This window comes from Trachypithecus francoisi, unplaced genomic scaffold (assembly GCF_009764315.1).
Source record: "Trachypithecus francoisi isolate TF-2019V2 unplaced genomic scaffold, Tfra_2.0 Lachesis_group16, whole genome shotgun sequence".
Classification (NCBI taxonomy): Eukaryota; Metazoa; Chordata; class Mammalia; order Primates; family Cercopithecidae; genus Trachypithecus; species Trachypithecus francoisi.
The window spans coordinates 64,806,822-64,831,449 of NW_022681461.1; the positions used below are offsets into that span (position 1 = coordinate 64,806,822).

A 24,628-nucleotide genomic window follows, 5' to 3' on the forward strand; every position below is an offset into this window, starting at 1 on the left:
TTTGGGAGGCTGAGATGGGTGGATCACTTGAGCCCAGGAGTTCGAGACCAGCCTGGGCAACATGATGAAACCCTCATCTCTACAAAAAATACAAAAATTAGGCCAGGCATGGTGGCTCACACCTGTAATCCCAGCACTCTGGGAGGCCGAGGGGGGTGGATCACTTGAGGCCAGGAGTTCGAGATCAGCCTGGCCAACATGGTGAAACCCTGTCTCTACTAAAAATACAAAAAATTAGCCAGGCGTGGTGGTGGGCACTTGTAATCCCAGCTACTTGGGAGGCTGAGGCAGGAGAACTGCTTGAATCGGGAGGCGGAGGTTGTAGTGAGCTAAGATAGTGCCACTGCACTGCAGCCTGGGTGACAGAGTGAGACTCTTGTCTCAAAAAAAAAAACAAAAAAAAAATTAGCCGGGCATGGTGGCTCATGCCTATAGTCTCAACTACTCAAAAGGCTGAGGTGGGAGGAACCCTTGAGCCCAGGCAGTGGAAGTTGCAGTAAGCTGACATTCTGCCACTGCACTCCAGCCTGGGCAACAGAGCCAGATCCTGTCTCAAAAAAACAAACAAACAAAAAACCCCAAAAAACAAAACAAACAATGAAACATAATGTTTTCTCTTCTGAAAGAAATATTTTATTTTGAAAAGAATCATGCTACACCAACTTAAATTTCTTAAAATGAGATCTCAGTAATTGAGTACACCAGAGCACAGAAAACATTTTGTACCTTTGCAAGTAAAATTAAAGATTCAGAGAACCTACATAAAACACAGAAAGAAGGGATGCTTTCCATAACAAGGTAGAAGGTAACTTTAAAATAATAGACTCATAAGGAAAATTAAAGAAATCCTAATCACCAAAATACGTGGGATTGTTTTTTAGGGTCTCCATGTGAAAACGTTTAAAGCTGTCAAGGTATGTCAGAAGTTTGCAGGAAACGAGCCCATAGTATGTCTCAAACAGTGTACATTCTTTTCCATCATTAATTTCCTTCCATGCCAGGGGCGTTCCAGGATCTGCAATTTCTGAGGATGTAAAAATGAACTTATAGCAACATCTGTTGTATCTAATGTGCCTTTTCCCAGAAAACCTTGAGCTGTGGATGGGTATAAGGCCAACGGACTTAGCACAAATTCCTACAAACACATCAGCTGGCACCATCATGGGTACTTCTTTGAAAACCACATACATCATTCGAGCCACATCTTGGGACATTATAAAGGCCTCACCACTGCAGTAATCTGGGTAGTATTTTTCTGGGTACTCACTAAGAGGGACAAAGTCTCTGTTCTGAGGATCTCTATTGGGTGTAACCTGATGAATAACTCTTCCTACATAGATATCTTCTAGGTGTTCTTTCAGATTGAGAAGATAGTCTACCAAGCTTGGTAGATTGACAAACATCTCTTCATCTACCTTGAGAATGAACAGGGCATTAGGGCAGAAAGCCACAGCCCATTGTATCATTGCAATGATCTTCAGGGTTTGGTTCTCAGAACTGTCCAAGAAGATTCCTTCAATTATATCATTATTCTTACGGGACTCTTTGTTGATCTCTTTCTGGGTAGTCACTGAAACAGGCATTCCCAAAGCAAACAGTGTAAGAATGGGATGCCCTTGGACACTGGTCACATTGCCCCAAGTTTTCCTAATGAGGTCCCGTCTTGTTCCATTTCCTGGGCTACTGAAGATAAGAGACAGCAGAAAAATGTTCTTCCATTTACATACTTCCGACTGGCTCAGGACATAATATTTGGAGAGATTACTTCTTAGGGGTTCTATGTTCAATTTTCTTGCCTTATTCTTAATTTCAAGAACTTTCATATCTATATAAGGCAAAGAATGCAGAAAGTATTCCTCCACAAAGTCAGCCCCAAAAAGCAAGGCATGAAATAGGATGACATTAAAAAGAATGAAACACCACTGATGAGTCCGAAGTCTGCAGAAAGTCACCTAAAAAAGAAAAGGACAAGTGTTCATTCAGGCTTCATCTCTATTCCTGTTTTTGCCCTCACTGAGCCCTATACGACCTCTCACAGCATTTAGCAGTACACTCTACTTTAAGTGTTTATTGTGATATATTGTTATTATCTATTTCTTCCACTAGATCGTGGTCTTCTGGACAGCAGGCATCGTGTCTCTGTCTTCTCCAGTGCTGCTGATTCCAGTATATGGCACAAAGTGAACACCGAGTAAAGTGTTAGTTGGTTGTTCTCTTCCTTGTTTAGAAAAAAGCTTGCTTACTTACTATATACAAGGCACTGTCTTGGACATTGGGATTACCAAGAATTGGACACAGACACATGGATATAACTTAACAAGTGGTATCATTGTGATAAAAACCTGTAGGAAAATACGTGATGTTCTTTCTTGAACGGGAGCACCTGGATCCATTTCTTCTCTAATTACAAAAGTCAGGGGCTATTTTTCCATGAAGTGGCTGCTTTTGTTAGCCATGGCATCCTGGCTACTATCAAATATTTACATTCTTCTAGTATGACTTTCCAATTCAATCTAATACTGAATCAGAGTTTGTTTTGACAATGTCTCCTGGCCGGGCGCGGTGGCTCAAGCCTGTAATCCCAGCACTTTGGGAGGCCGAGACGGGCAGATCACGAGGTCAGGAGATCGAGACCATCCTGGCTAACACGGTGAAATCCAGTCTCTACCAAAAAAAACCAAAAAACAAAAAACTAGCCAGGCGAGGTAGCGGGCGCCTGTAGTCCCAGCTACTCGGGAGGCTGAGGCAGGAGAATGGTGTAAACCCGGGAGGCGGAGCTTGCAGTGAGCTGAGATCTGGCCACTGCACTCCAGCCTGGGCGACAGAGCAAGCCTCCATCTCAAAAAAATATAAATAAATAAAGACAATGTCTCCTAATCTATCTGACATTTCCGTCGATATGGACAGATTACTGCTATCTGCATAGCACCTCTTCAGAGATGTAAGATAGATCTAGGCCAAGCTTACTCTACCTCATCAATGCAGATGGAAACTTTCTGTCTGAAAGGGCGTGTGCAGAATTGTAACATAACAGAGCCAGGGAATATTAAATGAATTAAATCCCTTTTCATTGGCTCTTCAATCAATAAAGCCTCCCATAATAACTGTTACCTCCTATTATGCACTTGCTTTTGTGCCAGGCATTGTGATAAGCATTTTATGTGTCTTAACTCATTTAGCCCTGGTAATATCCCTTTCAGATAGGTTATTTTCATAATTAAGCTGAGCATCTGAGTAGCTTAGTAATTTGCCCAAGATCACATAGTGGGTAAGAGGTTAGGATAGAGCATGATTTGAACTCAAATCGGTCAGATTCCAAAGCTCACTCTTTTTTTTTTTGAGATGGAGTCTCGCTCTTTCTCCCAGGCTGCAGATCTTGGCTCACTGCAACCTCCGCCTCCTGGGTTCAAGCGGTTCTCATGCCTCAGCCTCCTGAGTAGCTGGGATTTCAGGCATCTGCCACCACGCCCAGCTAATTTTGGTATTTTTAGTAGAGATGGGGTTTTGCGATGTTGGCCAGGCTGGTTTCAAACTCCTGATCTCAGGTGATTCGCCCACCTCGGCCTTCCAAAGTGCTGGGATTACAGGTGAGAGCCACTGTGCCCAGCTCCAAAGCTCACTTTTAACCATTGGAGAATCACAACTCCTTTCTTTTCTTTTCTTTTTTTTCCTTCCTTCCTTCCTTCCTTCCTTCCTTCCTTCCTTCCTTCCTTTCCTTCTTTCCCTCCCTCCCTCCCTCCCTCCCTTCTTCCCTTGCTCGCTCTTTCTTTCTTTCTCTTTATATTTGAGACAGAGTCTCATTCTGTGGCCCAGGCTAGAGTATAGTGGCATGATCTTGGCTCACTGCAACCTCCATCTCCCAGGTTCAAGAGATTCTCCTGCCTCAGCCTCCCAAGTAGCTGGGATTACAGGCGTGCACGACCACTCCCAGGTAATGTTTGTACTTTTAGTAGAGACAGGGTTTCACCACATTGGCTAGGGTGGTCTTAAACTCCTGACCTGAGGTGATCCGCCTGCCTCGGCCTCCCAAAGTGCTGAGATGACAGGCGTGAGCCACCACGCCTGGCCCCCATGTTCTTTAAATTGTCAAAAAACACAACAAAACAAAAAAACCCAGCAATGATAACCTGAACTCCTTTCCATTTTCTCATTTACACATAGAAAAAGTTTCAGCTTCCTCAAAGCCTATTTTACTAGATATCAAATGCTTTAAAGATTATAAGAAACTTACTTGCATGTTGCCTGTGAGCAATTTCAGGGTCTTAGAAATTATTGAGTTCAGATGCCAAGTTATGCCCAAATGCATCTCAGGATCACTCCAGTCCAACAGCAATTGCGGTAAAGTACTTTGTGCCTCAACCTTTGAGGATAAGGTTTCTTGCCAATCAACCTGAGCTTTGATCCTAGAATACCTGCTGACTGCACAGGAGAGTGGGTGCTGATCATGTTACAGCTAGAGTGAATCCAGAACAAAGAATAGAAAAAGCAAACCTCTTCAAATGCTTCCAACCCTGTGTACTTCATGAAACTGACCCCACGTCTTCATACTGAGTTCCTGGTACTGTGTGGAAATTCAAAGAACAGTTACCCAGGTCACTTCTCCACAGCATCGCTGCGCAAGTAGATATAACCTATATTTTTGGAGTGCATCTCAAGAAACTAAACAGCTGCAGTAATGCCTGCTCCCTGGTACATACACATGCAAAAACTGTGCTAGACATAGAGGAGTATTTTTCATCTGTAGTGGGTGTGTTATTTTCTCCCAAAGAAACATCATCTGCTGAGGTCTGGTGTATGGTTCATTGGGAAAGATTCAGAATCCCTAGTATGAGCTATGCAAGCACTTTACTAAATCAATTTTAAGTCATCTGAACTACCTCCCCCAGGCAAGTTTAGCTCAAAATGGAAGACAACATATAGTCCATTTTAGCCAGAATTGAAGAAACTAAACATTTGATGTTTTCTCCTTTCCTGGAGCATGCATGTGTAGGAATTATCCCAAACATCATTTTTACCAGCAAGTTTATTTCAAGAAAATAAACAACATTCAGCATATTTTCATGTTCCTGTCACACAAGCAATTATACTGATCATTCTGTTCTCATAGCAGGCTATATTTTATCCTTTCCTTCAACATCCAACAGCCATTTACAACAGCTTTTGTAATTCTTTGGCTAGGAGTAACTTCTTATATTTAAAGCTATGTTTTCTCAGCAATCATCACACAATCTTGAAAATATTTACAAGGTGGGAAAAAATCTAACCTAAAATTTCAAATGAAAGGGAATTTTACATATATTGAACTTAACAATTTTACATATACTGAAATTAACAATTGAATAGGTCTTGTATCTAATTAAATATTACTTCCATTTTGCAATTTAAAACATGTTTTATAGTCATGAATTTTGCTTCTGGATCCCCTCTGGGCTTAAATTTGCACAATTTGGTTTCTTTGTTATGAGAGGTCCAAACAATATTATCTCTGGGGCAGCTCCATCTGCACTTTTCAATTTGATTCATCAAACTGTACTGGGGTTCAGAATGTTTGCTCTAGAGATACGGGTGCTTGATTTTCTTGATTACCCTGCTACTGCCTTCCCTTTCATAGAGAGTATCCAATCTGTATATCCATGTCTTCCTAAATGTCTTATAATGCTGTCATCAGTCATGTTCTGACTTAGAAGTCTAGAGTGACATCCTGTTGCTTAGGAAATCAAATTTGCTCTCTTGAGACCTTACTTTTAGGACACCATAATTGACTTCCACCCCACATAATCAATTTTTATTTCCCTTGTTTCAAGTATCCTAGATGAAGTCAGGATGCTTGGAACCTTGGCTATGCTCTACTGTCTTTGGATATGTGTCTTTGTCATTGTTTATGTTATATTATTGGACTGTGCCATCAAGCATGGTAGCCATTAGCCACATGTGGCTATTAAAATTAAATAAAATTAAGAATTTAGTTCATTTACATCAGGTACTTTTCAAGTGTTCAGTAGCCACAAGAGGCTAGTGACTGACTTATTGGACAGCACCAAGAGAACAACTCCATCATTGGCAAAAGGCCTATTGGACAGTGTTGGTATAAGATGCATGTGAATGTGCATGTATGCATATATGGTTTAGGAACCCTTACAGAGAAACAAGGATAACTTGTGTGCTGGGCATCATGGTTCACCCCTGTAATCCGAGCACTTTTTGGAAGGCCTAGGCAGGTGGATCACTTGAGCCTAGGAGTACAAGACCAGCCCGGGCAACATAGCGAAACCCTGCCTCTACAAAAATACACACACACACACACACACACACACAATTAGCTGGGCATGGTGACACGCATCTGTGGTCCCATCTACTCAGGAGGCTGAGGTGGGAGGATCGCTTGAGCCTGGAGAAGTTGAGGCTGCAGTGAGCCAAGATCGTTGTCACTGTACTCCAGCCTGGGCGACAGAGTGATACGTTGCCTAAAAAAAAAAAAAACAAAAAAAAACAACAAAAAAAAATTGGATACCTTGTGCTCTGAAGTCAGTTTGGGTTGAAATCCAATGACAGCCATTTACTATGACCTTAGGCAAGATGCCTAAACCTCTTTTGATTTCAGTTTCCCCATCTCTAAAAATGGGCCTAATAATAGTTACTAGCTTGTGCAGCTGTTGTGGGAGCTGCGATGGTACACAACAAGTGTTAAGAGTGCGTGGAATTTTTTAGCTCAGTTTTAGTTCTTGAAGCAAAAAGGTTTGCATGCTTAATTTCCTTCAATCCTCAGAGCCTACCGATTGGGAGTTCACTATAATTTCTATGCAGATGAAGCAAAGTCTGAGAGGTTAAGTAACCAGGCCATAGCCAGAGTGTAAAAGTTGTGATTCATTCAAATCTACATCACTTGTTTTTTTTTCATTCAACAACTTCCTTACCTTGCTTTATTTCTCTCCTTTTCACATGCCTTACTTAGTCTATCTGTCTTCCTCCTTCTAATAGATGTTAAGCCCGGGCGGTCAGGGATTTTTGCGTTTTTTGTTCACGAACCCTATCCCCTAGAATAGTGTTCGGGATAAAGAGGTGCCCAACAGGTTGTATCAATTTGGACACGTCTCAACTTCCCTGAGCCACAGCTCCCTCTCCTCCGAAAATGAGGCTAATAAGAAAGCCAACTACAGAGCTGGTGCAAGATCGGATTGGAGGAGCGACACAAAAGCGCTGTGCAAACCTGGCTGTACGGTACGAAAAGAAGCTCTGTTCTAGGTTGCACCCGGCCTAAGTATCGTGAGGGCAGCGCAGCGAGCGTTCAACTTCCCGGGACGCTCTCCTCCCATCCCCTACTCCCGGCCTCCAGCCTCCTACCACCCACCATCCACCTCCGGGCGGGGACCGGAAGTGCAGCCGCTTCCGTCGGGCGCCGCGGAGCTGAGGGACGCGCGGAGATGACGCAGGCAGCACCGGAAGCCGCTCCCCAGTGAGGCTGTGGACCGGGAGCGGCGGCCGCAGGTCCAGGTCTGTATGCGAGGCGGGGCCGGTCGGGGAGGGGACTTTCAGGCGCCCGCGCCTCTGCTGACCTGCCGCGCCTTGGCTGTTTTTCTCTCCCTGCAGGCGCCATGGCTGCGGAGCGGACCCGGCCGCTGCGAGGCTCTGGCGGCCCGAGCGTGCCTAGTAGCTGTGAACCCGGCGCGAGGTCCCGGGCCCCGGGGCGCTCGCTCAGGTCAGTGCCGCGCGGAACACGGTTCCGAGAGCAAGGGACCTGGGAGCGACGAATGGGTTGATGGGATCTGGATTTTAGAAATGGGAAAACAGGGTTTCGGAGTTACTGCCTCCTACTGCCTCCATTTCCTTAGTTGCAAAATGAGTTAACAGTGATGTCCCAGGGCTACCAAACGTTTGAAAGATGAAGTGTGATGAGGTGGTTTATGAAGTACAAAGAGCTGTGCTGCGCCATAATTGTGGGCATGCCGTGAAAACAGGTGTGTGTGGGGGGGTGCTGCTTGAAGTAAAGCAAAGATAACAATATTAATGCTAAGTAAAAATGGTAACTGACATTTGCTGTAGGCTTACAGCGTGCCAGGTACTGTGCTAAACGCTTTACGTGCACTATCTTGTTTAACCCTCGTAAAAGCCCTTGTAGGTAATGCTCTTCGTGACTGTATTTTACAAGTGAGGAAACAGGGCGTGAGACAGGTGAAGTGTTTTGCCCAAGGTCACCCAGCAACAAGTGGAGTTGCAGAACGCATTTCTATAAACATTATTTGTATTCTTTCAAAGCTTTAAAAAATTCACCTTAAAGCTAAAGGCTGTCTTTTGATAGTATATCATACTTACATGGTTTTCAGTTTTAAAAGATATACGATAAAAAGGGACCTCTCATTCCTTTTGTCCAGTTCTGTCTGGAGGCAACCAGGGTTGTCAGCTTCTTGAATATTCAGAATACATTTTATGCATATGTAAGTTTATAGGTGTTATACATTTTCAACGCCTCTGTACTCCTTGATAAGAAAAGAGGGGGAAATGAAGCCTCCTCCCCTCTAACACTAACAATTATGTTGCTTTCACTCTTGACTAGGCCAAGTTCTGATGGAGGAGGAGGAGGGGAAAACACATTTACACTGTTTTTCAGAAGGTCCTGTCTCTAATACCTCAGAGTATAGGTTTGGGGAGGATGGGTACTGGGCAAAATATTGAGCCTGCTACTTCCTATGCCATTCTGGGAAAGCCACTCCACTTCTTGAGCCATAAATTTCCTCCTCATGTTAGTTAAGGGCGGCATTACTGATACCTTCCATGAGGTTATGAAGATCAAATGAGATGTTTACCAATGGTACTTTTTCTTTAAAACCAATATAAATATGTGAGTTGCCTAAGGTAACATAGGGAGTTAATGGCAGAACCTGAGACCAAACCCGGGCTCTCTTTTTCCAATTTAGGAGTCTTTTTGTTACATGACCCACTTTGTGATTATTGATACTGAATGCAAGAGGGCAAGTTGAATGTTAACTCTGAGGTAGGGGCGTGGGGTAAGGGGGCCAAACAGCAGGGAATGTAGATAGAATAAGGCACCTGCTGGGAAACGAGAGCCTGCAATAAACAGGTTCTCTTTTCTTTTCTTTTTTTTCTTTTTTTTTTTGAGACGGAGTCTCGCTTTGTTGCCCAGGCTGGAGTGCAGTGGCGCCATCTCGGCTCACTGCAAGCTCCATCTCCCGAGTTCACGCCATTCTCCTACCTCAGCCTCCTGAGTAGCTGGGACTACAGGCGACGGCTACCACACCCGGCTAATTTTTTTTTGTATTTTTAGTAGAGACGGGGTTTCACTGTGTTAGTCAGGATGGTCTCGATCTCCTGACCTCGTGATCCGCCCCCCTCGGCGTTTCAAAGTGCTGGGATTACAGGCGTGAGCCACTGCTCCCGGCCAACAGGTGCTCTTAATTATCAAATTAAACCCCTAGTAAGTTTGAGCCCTTGAGTTTTTCTTCCGGGTATTTTGAAGAGAAACTTATGGTAAGATGATAGGGTCGAAAGAGATGTTAGTGGTCATGTTCATTCCAGCCTCAGTGTCACAGAAATCTTTCCTGCCAGGTATTCATAGTAATAAAACTAACAAAAAGTACCATTTGAGTTTTTACCCCCTAGACTGTACACTGTGCTAAGCATGTCCTTGCTATATTTCTGAGTTTCACCCTTTGAGTTGGATGATAGCTTCCATTTTACAGATGATAAAACTGAAGCTTAAAAGTTAGTTGGACATGCCCATAATCACATAGGAAGTGGTTGAATCAGTAAAACATTTGACCTCCAAAGCATTTTCATGTATCACATTCTGCCTCTGTGTGCAACTGTCCTTGACTGTTCATGGTAATGGGAAACTAACTACTCTGGAGGGAGCTATTCCATTGTTGGAAAGCGCTGAGATTTTTTTTTTTTCTTTTTTTTTTGAGACGGAGTCTCGTTCTATCGCCCAGGCTGGAATGCAGTGGCCGGATCTCAGCTCACTGCAAGCTCCGCCTCCTGGGTTCACGCCATTCTCCTGCCTCAGCCTCCTCAGTAGCTGGGACTACAGGCGCCCGCCACCTCGCCCGGCTAGTTTTTAGTATTTTTTAGTAGAGACGGGGTTTCACCGTGTTAGCCAGGATGGTCTCGATCTCCTGACCTTGTGATCCACCCGTCTCGGCCTCCCAAAGTGCTGGGATTACAGGCTTGAGCCACCGCGCCCGGCCAACGCTGAGATTTAAAAGCTCCTCATGGCCGGGCGCGGTGGCTCAAGCCTGTAATCCCAGCACTTTGGGAGGCCGAGACGGGCGGATCACGAGGTCAAGAGATGGAGACCATCCTGGCGAACACGGTGAAACCCCGCCTCTACTAAAAAAAAAAAATACAAAAAACTAGCCGGGCGAGGTGGCGGGCGCCTGTAGTCCCAGCTACTCAGGAGGCTGAGGCGGGAGAATGGCGTAAACCCGGGAGGCGGAGCTTGCAGTGAGCTGAGATCTGGCCACTGCACTCCAGCCTGGGCGACAGAGCGAGACTCTGTCTCAAAAAAAAAAAAAAAAGCTCCTCATGTTGAACTGAAATCCCATTTCCTGAGGTTTGTGCAACCAGTATATGATATTTCTAGAGGCTGCCTAAAAGAGTCCAGTTTAGACCTGTTACCTTAGAAAGCCCCCTCCAAAGTTAGTTGATCCTTTTAGAAAAGTGAAAAATTGGTGTTTTTTTAATAATGCATTCTGCAGTTAGTGAGACTTGCTTTTTTAGGGGAAAAAAAATGCCTTTTTCAGAATAATCAGAGGTGAACTGCTCAATCCTACAAGGGATTGAGTTGTTTAAAAGGCAATCTAAAAGTTGGGAAAATTTTTTTTATTAAGAGTTAGGAGAATATTTATTTTTATTTATTTATTTATTTATCTATTTATTTATTTATTTTTTGAGGCGGAGCCTCGCTCTGTAGCCCGGACTGGAGTGCAGTGGCCGAATCTTGGCTCACTGCAAGCTCCGCCTCCCAGGTTTATGCCATTCTCCTGCCTCAGCCTCCCGAGTAGCTGGGACTACAGGCGCCCGCCACCTCGCCCGGCTAGTTTTTTGTATTTTTTAGTAGAGACGGGGTTTCACCATGTTAGCCAGGATGGTCTCGATCTCCTGACCTTGTGATCCGCCTGTCTCGGCCTCCCAAAGTGCTGGGATTACAGGCTTGAGCCACCGTGCCCGGCCAGGAGAATATTTAAATCTCAGATATGGCTGAGCTTTTTAGAGGTGCTCTCTGAAAAAGCTTCTTCCATAATCTTTAGCGGTGTCATGGGCACATTAATTTGGCTTTTTAAAAAAATTATACTTTAAGTTCTAGGATACATGTGCACTACGTGCAGGTTTGTTACATAGGTATACATGTGAATTTGGCATGTTACAGTATGTCTCTTAGATATTTGTGAATGGTGGGAACCTGATAAGATTTTAATGAGTATTCTAAATTTGCCTTGTAGCCGTTTGAGTAACAATTCAGCTCACTTAAATACAAGCATTTCTACAATAGATGTGTGTCAGCACATGTGTGTATGTGTGTATATGTAGATGTGATGGAGGAAGCGTTCCACACCGCACTTTTCACTGTTAAAATGTTTCCAGAGCAGGTGTTTTGGTGTGTGTTTTTAATTGACCAATATTAATTAACTAGCTATTGTGACAGTATGCAGATGCCCACAGAAGATAATTGCTTTGTCTTGTTGCAAATTATTTTTTAAAAGTAGAGATTTTGAAGAAATGTTATATAGATAAGAGGATTGTTAGGATTTAGAGGAAGGAGGGGGCTTGTTATTGCGTGATAAGTCGATAAAACTTTTAGCCGTCTGATTATTTTTTGTCAGCTAAGTACATTTTTAATACAAATTAATAAATCCTTTCTAGCCCAAACTTTGGCTTCAGAAGTATTATCTTGAAGTCTAGTCACAGTTCCAGAAATCAAAACTATTCACAGATATGTCATTGCAAGGTTTGGTTGCTTCTGCTAATAAATCAGACTGCTTATTTGTCTAAGAATGTTATTGCCAATTTTGATATTGGACACTCACGATTTTACTCACCTTACATTAATAAAGTTGGAAGATGAGATCTTGCTTTTTGTGTAGACCTGATCTAGGTGATATGTCTGGAAAGAAATTAACTTTCCTTTTTCACATTAATTTGGACATATGTTTTTAAAATTAATATGACAGTCTCGTGAGAAACTGAGTATTCAGAAGGAAAGTTTTTATTAAATCGTGAAAATATTTAAATATATGGAAATAGAATAATAAATCCCTATGTACCCATCACCTAGCATTAACATCTATCAACACATAGTCTTGAGAAAGATAGTTTTTACTGGTTATTTTTTTGTTATCTTTCATTAGTTTAATCCTCATTAAGAGTGAATTAACACCAGTTGACACTAATGCAGGATACTTTAAAAAAATTATTTGTTACAGTTAGCTCAGGAGCAATTTGTCGTTCTCCTAAAGGAGAAAATAGTCTAATGGGTAGACACACTACCCCTAGATCTTACCACTAGGTCGTGGTTCTCCTGGTTGTCACTTATTTCAGAGAGAGAGCTTGGTACCCTGATCTTGAGAACACTGGCATCCAGTTAAGAGCCCTGTGAACATAGGCAAATCACATACCTTCTCTAACCTGTGGTTTCCTCATTTGTAAAGTGAAGATTATAATGTCTATTTTTTGGTGTTTTATAAACATAAGGATTATTAATTTGCTTTATTTGTGCAGGCCTCCAGGGCCCTCATGGCTCCCTGGGGCACGTGGTTAAGAGTTGTCACTACCTCATACGAGGCTTATAAAAACAGACTAAAGCCAAAAAAGGTCTTTGGTAATTCATGTTACAAACAGGCAGTGCCATAAAGAAGTTGGAAGAACCAGAATTCCTGAGGCAGATAACTTACTACACCTGCTTACTTTTCTTCCCTAAACCTTTTCATCTGAACATCTGTTGCAAAACCAAGTAGTCAGTTCTATGATTTTGGTGACAGGCTGTGCCTGCCATGATAATCAGTGTCTCAGGTTACTGCTCAGGAAACTTGTTTCTGATTGTCACATCCTGGTGCTTGCTGTTGTGATTTTAGTACTCAAATAGAATGTATTAAGGAATTCATTAAGGAAATTGTTTTATAATGGTTTTGATGGGGGAGGGGTGCATTATAAAATACACTGTTTTATAATGAATTGTTGGTAAATCTATTACTATGAAGATGCATGTAGCATGTGCTAGACTTCAAAAGGAATAAGTCACACACACCAATCTGTTTCACTGACTTATGTTTTGGAGATCATGATTTGTTAAAGTATGTTTTCTCAAATGTGTTTTCTTTTGTGTGCATGGAAAGTGTTCAGATAAATATAGTGTATTAACTGTAAAGTTGTAATGTAACTATGCATAAAGTTGTAATGGCAGATTTTTTACACTAATTTTTAATACTTCATTTGTTAGCAGTCTTGTTTGAACAGTCTTTTTGAGCAGAACTAATACAATATTTTGATGTGCCACAGGTAAAATTTTCCATAACCTTATGGAGAGAAAGGACTTTGAGACATGGCTTGATAACATTTCTGTTACATTTCTTTCTCTGACGGACTTGCAGAAAAATGAAACTCTGGATCACCTGATTAGTCTGAGTGGGGCAGTCCAGCTCAGGCATCTCTCCAATAACCTAGAGACTCTCCTCAAGCGGGACTTCCTCAAACTCCTTCCCCTGGAGCTCAGTTTTTATTTGTTAAAATGGCTCGATCCTCAGACTTTACTCACATGCTGCCTCGTCTCTAAACAGTGGAATAAGGTGATAAGTGCCTGTACAGAGGTGTGGCAGACTGCATGTAAAAATTTGGGCTGGCAGATAGATGATTCTGTTCAGGACGCTTTGCACTGGAAGAAGGTTTATTTGAAGGCTATTTTGAGAATGAAGCAACTGGAGGACCATGAAGCCTTTGAGACCTCATCATTGATTGGACACAGTGCCAGAGTGTATGCACTTTACTACAAAGATGGACTTCTCTGTACAGGTAAGAGATGTTGAAACTGTTTTTTGGGTTTTGTTTTGAATTTCATAGGGTGTAATCTTGAACCAGTCTTCAGCTTTGAGAATGACAAGTGTTGATTATATGAGATATGTACAGTGACTTTTTTTTCCTCTATCCCTGAGTGGATTTCCCCCCCCTTATCCTCTTCCTTCTTTGTAGAGAACACAATCATTTTTATAAAATTTCATGAGAAAAATGCTTCAGACTGTCTTTTAAACATTATGCGAAATTACAAAGCTGTAGATTACTTTTTCTCTGTGTTTCCTCCATGTATAGTCCTCCAGGTTGTTAAATTCTGTTTCTTTTTCTGATGGCACTGATATTTGAGAAAAAACTGGAAAAATTGATATCTACTCCTCGCAAGTAGTTAGATCATTTTGGCTGAGTTACTTAACCTCTCTGTATCTTTAAAATATGGGGAAGGAGGCTGGGCGCCATTGCTCACGCCTGTAATTCTAACACTTTGGGAAGCTGCGGCGGGTGGATTGCCTGAGCTCAGGAGTTCGAGACCAGACTGGGCAACGTGGTGAAATCCTGTCTCTACTAAAATATGAAAAAGTAGCCAGGCATGGCGGCTTGCACCTGTAATCCCAGCTACTCAGGAGGCTGAGACAGGAGAATCGCTTGAACCAGGGAGGCGGAGGTTGCAGTGAGCCGAGATTGTGCCACTGCACTCTGACCTGGGTGGCAGAGTGAGACTCCCATCTCCAAAAAAAAAAAAAAAAAAAGGCCGGGCGCGGTGGCTTACACCTGAAATCCCAGCACTTTGGGAGGCCGAGGCGGGCGGATCACGAGGTCAGGAGATCGAGACCATCCTGGCTAACATGGTGAAACCCTGTCTGTACTAAAAATACAAAAAAATTAGCCGGGCGTGGTGGCGGGCACCTGTAGTCCCAGCTACTCGGGAGGCTGAGGCAGGAGAATGGTGTGAACCCCGGAGGCGGAGCTTGCAGTGAGCCGACATTGCGCCGCTGCACTCCAGCCTGGGTGACAGAATGAGATTCTGTCTCAAAAAAAAAAAAAATATATATATATATATATTTTTATATATATATAAAGAGATATTTCTTCCCTGCTCTGAAATCCTGTGATTCTAAGTAGAAGTAGTAGAAGTTAGGGCCGGGCGCGGTGGCTCAAGCCTGTAATCCCAGCACTTTGGGAGGCCGAGACGGGCGGATCACTAGATCAGGAGATCGAGACCATCCTGGCTAACCCCTTGAAACCCCCCTCTCTACTAAAAAATACAAAAAACTAGCCGGGCGAGGTGGCGGGCGCCTGTAGTCCCAGCTACTCGGGAGGCTGAGGCAGGAGAATGGCATAAACCCGGGAGGCGGAGCTTGCAGTGAGCTGAGATCCGGCCACTGCACTCCAGCCTGGGCGACAGAGCGAGACTCTGTCTCAAAAAAAAAAAAAAAAAAAAAAAAGTAGAAGTTGGAGTTTGGGCCTGGGAACAGAGAGAGTTGGATAGTTTTAAACTAGGCAATTAAGTAATTTTATGAAACAATATAGTTATTAAAAATCTAAAATTATATATTATTTTCTATTTATAATGGGCATGTGTTTCTGTTTATGATGATAACTAATGCCCATGTGTTAGATAATGCGTTTTGACAAGCATGTAAATAATTATTGGGCAGCATTTAGAATAGCTCCAAGCAGTTCTTACTAATAATCCCAACGCCTGTTTCCTTACATTGTATATAATATATAGAAATACTTGGTGTTCTTTTTCATCCAAGATAACTTCTAGTAAACATTTGTGTGTTACATTATAAACTGTTAGTTTGTGTAAATATGTGAATAGTCATTATTTAGCCATTTCCATATTAGTGCGTGTATTAGTCCATTCTCAGACTGCTAAAAAAAAAAAACTGCTTAAGACTGGGTAATTTATGAAGAAAAGAGGTTTTTTTTTTTTTTTTTTTTTTTGAGACAGAGTCTCGCTCTGTCGCCCAGGCTGGAGTGCAGTGGCCAGATCTCAGCTCACTGCAAGCTCCGCCTTCTGGGTTTACACCATTCTCCTGCCTCAGCCTCCCGAGTAGCTGGGACTACAGGCGCCAGCCACCTTGCCTGGCTAGCTTTTTGTATTTTTTAGTAGAGACAGGGTTTCACCATGTTAGCCAGGATGGTCTCGATCTCCTGACCTCGTGATCCGCCCGTCTCGGCCTCCCAAAGTGCTGGGATTACAGGCTTGAGCCACCGCGCCCGGCCGAAAAGAGGTTTAATTGACTCATAGTTCCACATGGCTGGGAAGGCCTCAGGAAACTTACAGTCATGGCAGAAGGCAATATGATGGTGGCAGAAGGCGAAGGGGAAGCAAGCACCTTGTTCACAAGGCAGCAGGAGAGAGTGTGCAAGTGAAGCGGGAAGAGGCCCTTATAAAACCATCAGATTTTGAGAGAATGAACTCACTATCATGAGAACGGCATGGGGGACCACCCCCATGATCCAGTCATCTCTCACCAGGTCTCTCCCTCAATACCTGGGAATTGCAATTCAAGATGAGGTTTGGGTGAGGACACAAAGCTTAACCATATCAATGCATATTCAGATGGTTTCTGTTTTTATTAGTATCTTTGTATTACCTCTTTTTCCCTTGAGCTCATTTGGGACAGAAGCCTAAAAGTAGAATCACCAGATATAGTAGTATGAATGATTTTATAGATTTTGTTTGTTTGTTTGAAATGGAGTCTCACTCTCTCATCCAGGTTGGAGTGCAGTGGCACGATCTCAGCTCACTGCAGCCTTCGTCTCCAGGGTTCAAGTGATTCTCCTGCCTCAGCCTCCCGAGTAGCTGGGATTATAGGCACATGCCACTACGCCTGGCTAATTTTTTTTGTATTTGTATTAGAGGTGGGGTTTCACCTTGTTGCCCAGGCTGGTCTCAAACTCCTGCCCTCAGGTGATCCACCGTCCAAAGTGCTGTGATTACAGGTGTGAGCCACCGTGCCTGGCCTGATTTTATAGCTCTTTTAGTGCCCTTTCCAGATAGATTGAATTGATACAATGCCAATACAGTCTTAAGTAACTTGCTTCTCCCTCAAGAGTCTCACCAGCTCAATTTAAATATTAATATTTAATATTGAGGTGTATCATTTCTCAAGACCATTTTACAATTGCATTTCTTTATTCATTAAGGGTATACATTATGTGGTGATGTTTTCTCTGAAATGCCAGACACTCTGCTAATTTTAGAAAATAAACATTTGATTTAAAGCATTTTTCGTGGTTTGGTTTGTCATCCTGATGTTATTTCACACTTTATTTTCCTTGTGTTACAAGCTTGATTACTAGAACAGCATCACCAGTTCTTCTAGGCTTTGATGTACTTTCTCTGTTGCAGTGATGGCTTTTCCATGTCTCTTTTGCCTCATGATTTTAAAAGATTAAGATGCAGTTGACCAAGTTGAGGGGGCTCATGCCTGTAGTCCCAACACTTTGGGAGGCCAAGGCAGGCAGATTATGTGAGCCCAGGAGTTTGAGACCAGTCTGGGCAACATAGCAAAACCCCATCTCTACAAAAAATACAAAAATTAGCTGGGTGTGCTGGCTCACACCTGTAGTCCCAGCTACTTGGGAGACTGAGGTGAGACGATCGCTTGAGCCCAGGATGTGGAGGTTGCAGTGAGCTAAGATTATGCCACTGCACTGCAGCCTGGGCAACAGAGCAAGACCCTGTCTCAAAAAATAAATAAATAAGAAGATTAAGATGCAGTATCACCTTGGAGCTTGGAGCTCCTATTGGCAGTTGACCATTGTTTTCACACCAACTCTAGCATTTTTTTTTTTTTTTTGAAACAGGATCTCCTCTGTCACCTGGGCTAGAGTGCAGTGGTGCAGTCTCAACTCACTGCAACCTCCTTCTCCTCCTGGGTTCAAGCGATTCTCTCGCCTCAGCCTCCTGAGTAGCTGGCATTACAGGCACATACCACCATAGCCCTGCTAATTTTTGTATTTTTGGTAGAGACGGGTTTCACCATGTTGGTCAGGCTGGTCTCAAACTGCCGATCCCTCCCAAAGCGCTGGGATTACAGGTGTGAACCACTGCGCCCAGCTGCCTTTTTTTTTTTTTTTTTTTTTTTTTTTGGAGACAACCCCTCACAGGGTAGTTCATGCTGGAGTGCAATGGTGCGATCTTGGCTTACTGCAACCTCCACCTCCTGGGCTCAGGTGATCCTCCCACGTCAGCCTCCCGAGTTTAACTAGGACTACAAGCGAGCAACACTACGGCTGGCTCCTTGTTGTACTTTTTGTAGAGACAGGATTTCACCATGTTGCCCAGTCTGGTCTCGAACTCCTGGGCTCAAGCACTCTGCCAGCCTCGGCCTTCCAAAATGCTAGGATTAGTGGTGTGAGCCACCATGCCTAGCTCCCCTTGCTTTAAAAAGTTTTTTTCTTATCAAACCTTATTTTTGAAATGTAGTAAAAACTGCAGTTACTTGGAGTGGAAGTAAATGGGAAATATTCACTGAATTCTCTAACTACCTGGAAAGTTAATACCTGCAATTCTGCATTTTAAGATTATTCTCTAGGTGTGTCTATATGTTAATGGGATTTTTATTCTGATTCAATTCATCAGGTTTGCATATTTAAAATTATGTTGTACAGTGGTTGAAAATAATCCAAAGCATTAATTTTTCTAACAGCAGCATCCCTGGAACTGTGAGAGAAGTATTTGTTACAGAATTATACATGTGTTCATGTCATCTTGTTACTTAAAAGATTGAATTTTCACTGTGGTGGAATTGGGAAACCCTGAATTTGGCAATAAACTTACAGTGACTCTCACATTAGTGCCTTGAGTAAGCAATAGACAGTTTTATTAAAGAGATGGATGGCTAATGACATTGAGATAGTTATCCTTCTCTTTCGCAATTTATTTCTGAAATGGTAAGAAAGGAACCTATTATGCTTTGTGCTGTTAAGTAGATATTTACTTATGGGATGCCTACTGTTTGAAAAACAATGTGAGGGCATACATGGATGAATTAGAGCAGTTCTTTTCTTGTGGAACATACACACTGAGACCAGGAAGATGACCTGACTGAGGTAAAAGTCTCTGTGTGGACTATAGCAAATCAAGAACACTTGCCTTTCTAAAGAGTGCAGCTGCTGCTCCATTGTAATAAATTTTTGCCGTGTGGGTGGGATTCAGGGTAAGAGTTGTTAGATCTGACTTTTCAAGAGAAGCCTGAAATCTAGAGTTTTGTGAAATAGTCTGATTTTTTTTTTAAGTATTATTCAGATTTTTAAGATATTGAATGGGGAGGGATTTTTTTTCTTTCATGCAGTGTAAGAGTCTACATTTCTTTAGTCCTCTTTCACCTCTATGCTGCATCACTGGTGACCTCTTTGAAAACATGTTGGGTTAGCCAGTGCAGCAAATGGGAGTCCAGAGGGGAGGCTGACATAAAGCCAGAAAGGAGCAGAGAACAGTGGCTCCTAAAGGATTCTCAGGAGTAGACTTGCATCACTATAAAATGGAACTTGACTCAACCTGATTATTTTTTGATTTTTTTTTAGGGGGTAAAACGTAATGGCACAATGTTTTCCTATAACAACTAGTTTAAATAACTAGTTTGGATAACTTTTTTTTTTTTTTTTGCAAATTGTGCTAAAACATACGTAACATAAAATTTACCATTTTAACCATTTTAAAGCACACAATTGAGTGCCATTAAGTACATTACATTGTTGTGCAATCATCACCACTGTCCATTTCCAGAACTTTACATCTTCCCAAACTAAAACAGTATCAGTTAAACACTATACAGTGTTAGCTATATAAACAGTATATAATACACTATATAGCTAAACTGTATCCAATTTTTTTGTTTGTTTTGGGGGGGGGTTTCTTTTGAGACAGGGTCTTACTCTGTAGCCCAGATTGGAGTGGTTGGAGTACAGTGACACGATCTTGGCTCACTGCAACTTCTACCTCCTGGGCTCAAGCAGTTCTCCAACTTTGGCCTCCCAGGTAGCTGGGACTACATGTGTGCGCCACCACGCCCAGCTAATTTTTGTATTTTTGTAGAGATGGGGCCTCACCATGTTTCCCAGGATGGTTTCGAACTCCTGGGCTCAAGCGATCTTCCTGCCTCAGCCTCCCGAAGTGTTGGGATTACAGGCATGAGCCACCATGCCCAGCCTAAACTCTATTAGCTAAACATTGCCCATGCCCCTTCCCCCACAACCTGTGGCAAAACCACCTTTCTTTTCTTTTTCTTTTTTTTTTTTTTTTGACAGTCTCGATCTGTCGCCCAGGCTGGAAGGCAATGGCTCAATCTTGGCTCACTACAACCTCATCTCCCAGGTTCAAGTGATTCTCCTGCCTCAGCCTCCCGAGTAGCTGGGATTACAGGCGTGCACCACCGTGTCCGGCTGATTTTTGTATGGGATTAGTACAGACGAGGTTTCTGTACTAATTGGCCAGGCTGGTCTTGAACTCCTGACCTCAGGTGATCCACCAGCCTTGGCCTCCCAAAGTTCTGGGATTACAGGCGTGAGCCACCACACCCAGCCCACCATTCTATTTTCTATGAATTTGACTATTCTAGGAACCTAATATAAGTGGAATCATACAGTATTTGTTCTTTTGTGGCTAGCTTAGTTCACTTAGCATGATGTCTTCAAGGTTCCCTCATATCATAATGTGTCAGAATTTTATTCCTTTTTTTTTTTTTTTTTGAGATGAAGTTTTGCACTTTTCGCCCAGGCTGGAGTGCAGTGGCGCCATCTTGGCTCTCTGCAACCTCCGCCTCCCGGGTTCAAGTGATCCTTCTGCCTCAGCCTCCCAAGTAGCTGGGATTATAGGCATGTGCCACCACGCCCAGCTAATTTTTGTATTTCTAGTAGAGACCGAGTTTCTCCATGTTAGTCAGGCTGGTCTCAAACTCCCTACCTCAGGTGATCCTTCCACCTCAGCCTCCCAAAGTGTTGGGATTACAGGCATGAGCCACCGCACCTGGCCAATTTTATTCCTTTTTAAGGCTGAATAATATTCCATTGTGTGTGTGTGTGTGTGTGTATGTGTATATTCCCTGTATGTGTCACATTTTGTTTGTCCTCTCTCCTGGTTTTTAACTGCCTTCTTGCCTCTAGTTTTCCCCCCTTCAAACCTTTTTCCATGATATAGCTATAGTGATCTTTCTGAAATGCATATAAGGTCATAGTTAAACATCTTCCTAACCCAGTTCTGCAGCCAAACCTTGCCACTGTTTGCAGTCAGACTGAACTATTTCCATAATCAGTGTTCATGCTTTAGGCTGTGCTTTTTGACAAGCATTGTACGTAACTCCTAGATGGTTTTTGAATGATTCCAAATAGTTCTTTATGAATTGATCCCAGTTCCTTTTGAATAATTTTTGTGTTGTATATAGAGATATTTAATAGTTGATTTAATAGGTATATACCAGGGATTGGCAAACTATGGACTGTGGGCCAAATCCAGCACAAGAGAGTAATTGCAACTCAGTAGGTCAAAGTCTGAAATACTATCAGGCCTTTTACAGAATAAGTTTTGGTATATACTATTCCTTTTGTTTTGTTTTGTCCTAGCTAACTTATTCATCCTTTAGATTTAAATTAGTTGAAACTTTAAGGTTTTTTTTTTTTTTTTTAAGCCATGAAATTCTTTCTTCAAATAGTCTTATACCAAAGCGCAGCTTAAAAACAAAAGAGGAGTGTAGTTGAAGAGCCAATCATGCCAGCTCCTAGGCATGTCCACTTACATGTTAGAGCATGGTCATAAACTCAATGGAGCCTCTGTTCCTTGTATTTGCTATGGGCTTTTGTAGTGCCTACCACCTACTATGCTGAATTATTATTGCTTGTTTAGCCTTTTTGTCTTCCCAAGTAGACTGAGTGCCATGAGAACAAGAGTCCGGCCTGACACAGAAGTTCTGTAAATATATGTTGAATGAATGAATGAGACCCCAGTTGAATACTGGTAACCAAAACCAAGCTCATAAAGGACCTAAAATGATTTCCTTTCCTACTGTAGCTCCTTAGGAATACAGTCACAACATGCCTAAGCTGAAGGCCTTAAAGACTATCCAGGCTTATGCTCTCTGGTACAGTAGCTACTAGCGCCATGTAGCTTTTCAGTACTTGAGCTGTGGCTAGTCCAAATGGAGGTGTGAAATACTGGGTTTCAAAGACTTAGAATGTAAAAGAATATAAAATATCTCAATATTTGTATTGATTACATGTTCAAATGACATTTTTTGACATACTGAGTTAAATAAAACACATTAATTATTTTAATACATTTCTTTTTTTTTCTTTTTTTCTTTTTTTTTTTTTTGAGACAGAGTCTCGCTCTATGGCCCAGGCTGGAGTGCAGTGGTGTGATCTTGGCTCACTACAACCTCCAACCTCCTCCTGGGTTCAAGTGATTCTCCTGCCTCAGCCTCCTGAGTAGCTGGGACCGCAGGCGTATGCCGTCATGCCTGGCTAATATTTGTATTTTTTTTTGGTGGAGATGGGATTTTGCCAGGTTGGCCAACGTTTCTTTTTTTTTTTTGAGATGGAGTCACTCTGTAGCCCAAGCTGGAGTGCAGTGGCGTGATCTCAGCTCATTGCAACCTCTGCCTCCCGAGCTCAAGCGATTCTCATGCCTCAGCCTCCTGAGTAGCTGGGACTACAGGCACATGCCATCATGCCCGGCTGATTTTTTGTATTTTAGTAGAGAAGGGGTTTCACGATGGTCTTGAACTCCTGAGCTCAGGCAGTACGCCTGCCTTGGCCTCCGAAAGTGCTGGGATTACAAGCGTGAACCACTGCACCCGGCCCAACATTTTTTTTTTTAATGTAACTATTAGGACATTTTAAATTACATATGCAATTTGCATTATATTTTCTGTTGGATAGCACCGTTCTAGACCTTTGGCTCTCAAAATATTGCTGATGAGTTAGAATCACCTGGCAAACGTTTTAAGATGATTGGACCCTGCCTCAGATGTTCCCAAGTTAGACTCGCTGAAAATAGGGACCTGCCTGTGCGGTTTGATGAAGCTTCCCAGATGATTCAGTTGTCTCACATGGCCATTGAGAACCAAGTCCTATCCCTTTTTATACAGAAGGAAGCAGTCTAAATAGCAAAGTGACAATAAATACAGTCTTTATTTCAGTATGCTGTCATAGTTTTCCGAGGTTAAAATTCATACTCTAGCTTTTTCATAAGTGATGGCTATTTTTCCGTTGTCTCAAACAGTGGTTCTTGACTAAAGGTGGAATTGTGGCTGGCTTTATTTAGTCATTTCAGCTTTTTAAAAGTTGGTCATTTGGTGCTTTCCTAGGATGCTATGCCATTATCATAGTGACTGTATTTAGTGTATTCTCAAAAATGTCTTTATTTGTTGAGGCTTATTAAAGGGTCATTGTGAGAATGAATTAATCATTAAGATTTTAAACTTAAAGTCCTGAATTGTCACCACGATTAGTATAGAATTTTCATCAGGCAGAAACAAGGCCAACTTTTCCCTACAGGATCTTGAGGCTTTACAAACTGTTCGTTGAGTTGTGAATGTCCGGGGATAATTTATCCCAGGTTTTTCTTGAGGTTTCTTCCTTCACATATTTCGAGATGGCTGGAGCAATTCGCAATTAGCTTTTGCAGAAGTTAGCCCATGCTCTGAGGTTTGTCTTTGACTTGCCTGAGAGTGGAATGTGTTTCAGCAGACACCTTTACTATTTAACAATCCTTATTTGTTCAGAACTGTTGGGTAATGGACACGCATGCAAATGTAAACATGCAGTCATGTGTAATACCCATCTATCTGAAGTCAAATCAAAGAGCTCATGATAACCAAGGATTTATGAAATTTTTCAAGTGGAAGCACCAAGGGATGCTTTAGTCTAATGCCCTTCTGTAGCCTGGAAGGTTAAGGGAAAGTGTCTCACCCAAAAAGCTTGGATTCTGTCCTAGTGCTTTTGACTCCTTTGTGGTGACTCTGAGCAAGTTGTGTTACTCTCTCCATGCTTTGGTTTCCTCAGCAGTAGAGTGCCAGAGGAGGAGACCATTAACGTTCTTGAAGAACACCATGATTTTGGGATTGATTTTCCTTCTTTAGTGTGTCTGTTTTCTTATTAACCTCCCTGTTTTTCTCTTGAAGGGTCAGATGACTTGTCTGCAAAGCTGTGGGATGTGAGCACAGGGCAGTGCGTTTATGGCATCCAGACCCACACTTGTGCAGCGGTGAAGTTTGATGAACAGAAGCTTGTGACAGGCTCCTTTGACAACACTGTGGCTTGCTGGGAATGGAGTTCCGGAGCCAGGACCCAGCACTTTCGGGGGCACACGGGGGCGGGTGGGTTGCCCTTTTTCAAGGGTTTTTACAACTTAGCCTCATCCTTTTAAGCCAGGAGCTAAGAATGTGAAATGCTTTTTTTTTTTTTTTTTTAATTTAACCTGCTTTTTTCAACCCTCTTTCTTAGTCACTGCAGTTATTTCCCTTTATTCTAGTTACTCTTATTTGGAATGTTTTACCCAGTTTTGCTTTTTCTTGCTTTCTTCTGTGAATGTACCCTTCTGGTGGGAAGGGTAGTTTTCATTCTGTCTCTCTTTCATTCTCTCCCCACTCCTGTTTCATTT

The 24,628-nt window shown here is 42.4% G+C and overlaps 2 protein-coding genes across 5 annotated transcripts in view; one reads left to right on the top strand and one right to left on the bottom strand.

Annotated features, from left to right (window-relative positions):
* Positions 1-619: 619 nt before the first annotated feature.
* On the bottom strand, positions 620-7,488 carry LOC117098751 (putative UDP-GlcNAc:betaGal beta-1,3-N-acetylglucosaminyltransferase LOC100288842). The gene is made up of 3 exons (XM_033237634.1): positions 7,356-7,488; positions 4,232-4,419; positions 620-1,952 (listed from the first exon to the last, which is right to left on the bottom strand). The coding sequence occupies exons 2-3, from the start codon at positions 4,304-4,306 to the stop codon at positions 849-851; spliced, it is 1,179 nt and encodes a 392-aa protein (XP_033093525.1). The 5' UTR covers positions 4,307-4,419; positions 7,356-7,488; the 3' UTR covers positions 620-848.
* FBXW2 (F-box and WD repeat domain containing 2) overlaps positions 7,365-24,628 on the top strand; it is a 32,175-nt gene continuing 14,911 nt past the window's right edge. The window contains exons 1-4 of one of the 4 annotated variants that reach the window (XM_033237630.1): positions 7,365-7,491; positions 7,588-7,696; positions 13,507-14,016; positions 24,150-24,344. In XM_033237630.1, coding sequence (XP_033093521.1) covers positions 13,527-14,016; positions 24,150-24,344 — 685 coding nt within the window. In that variant the 5' untranslated portion in view covers positions 7,365-7,491; positions 7,588-7,696; positions 13,507-13,526. Of the gene's footprint in view, positions 7,492-7,587; positions 7,697-7,727; positions 7,956-13,506; positions 14,017-24,149; positions 24,345-24,628 lie in introns of those variants that run through there. The other 3 variants (XM_033237632.1, XM_033237631.1, XM_033237633.1) reach the window with 3 other exon arrangements.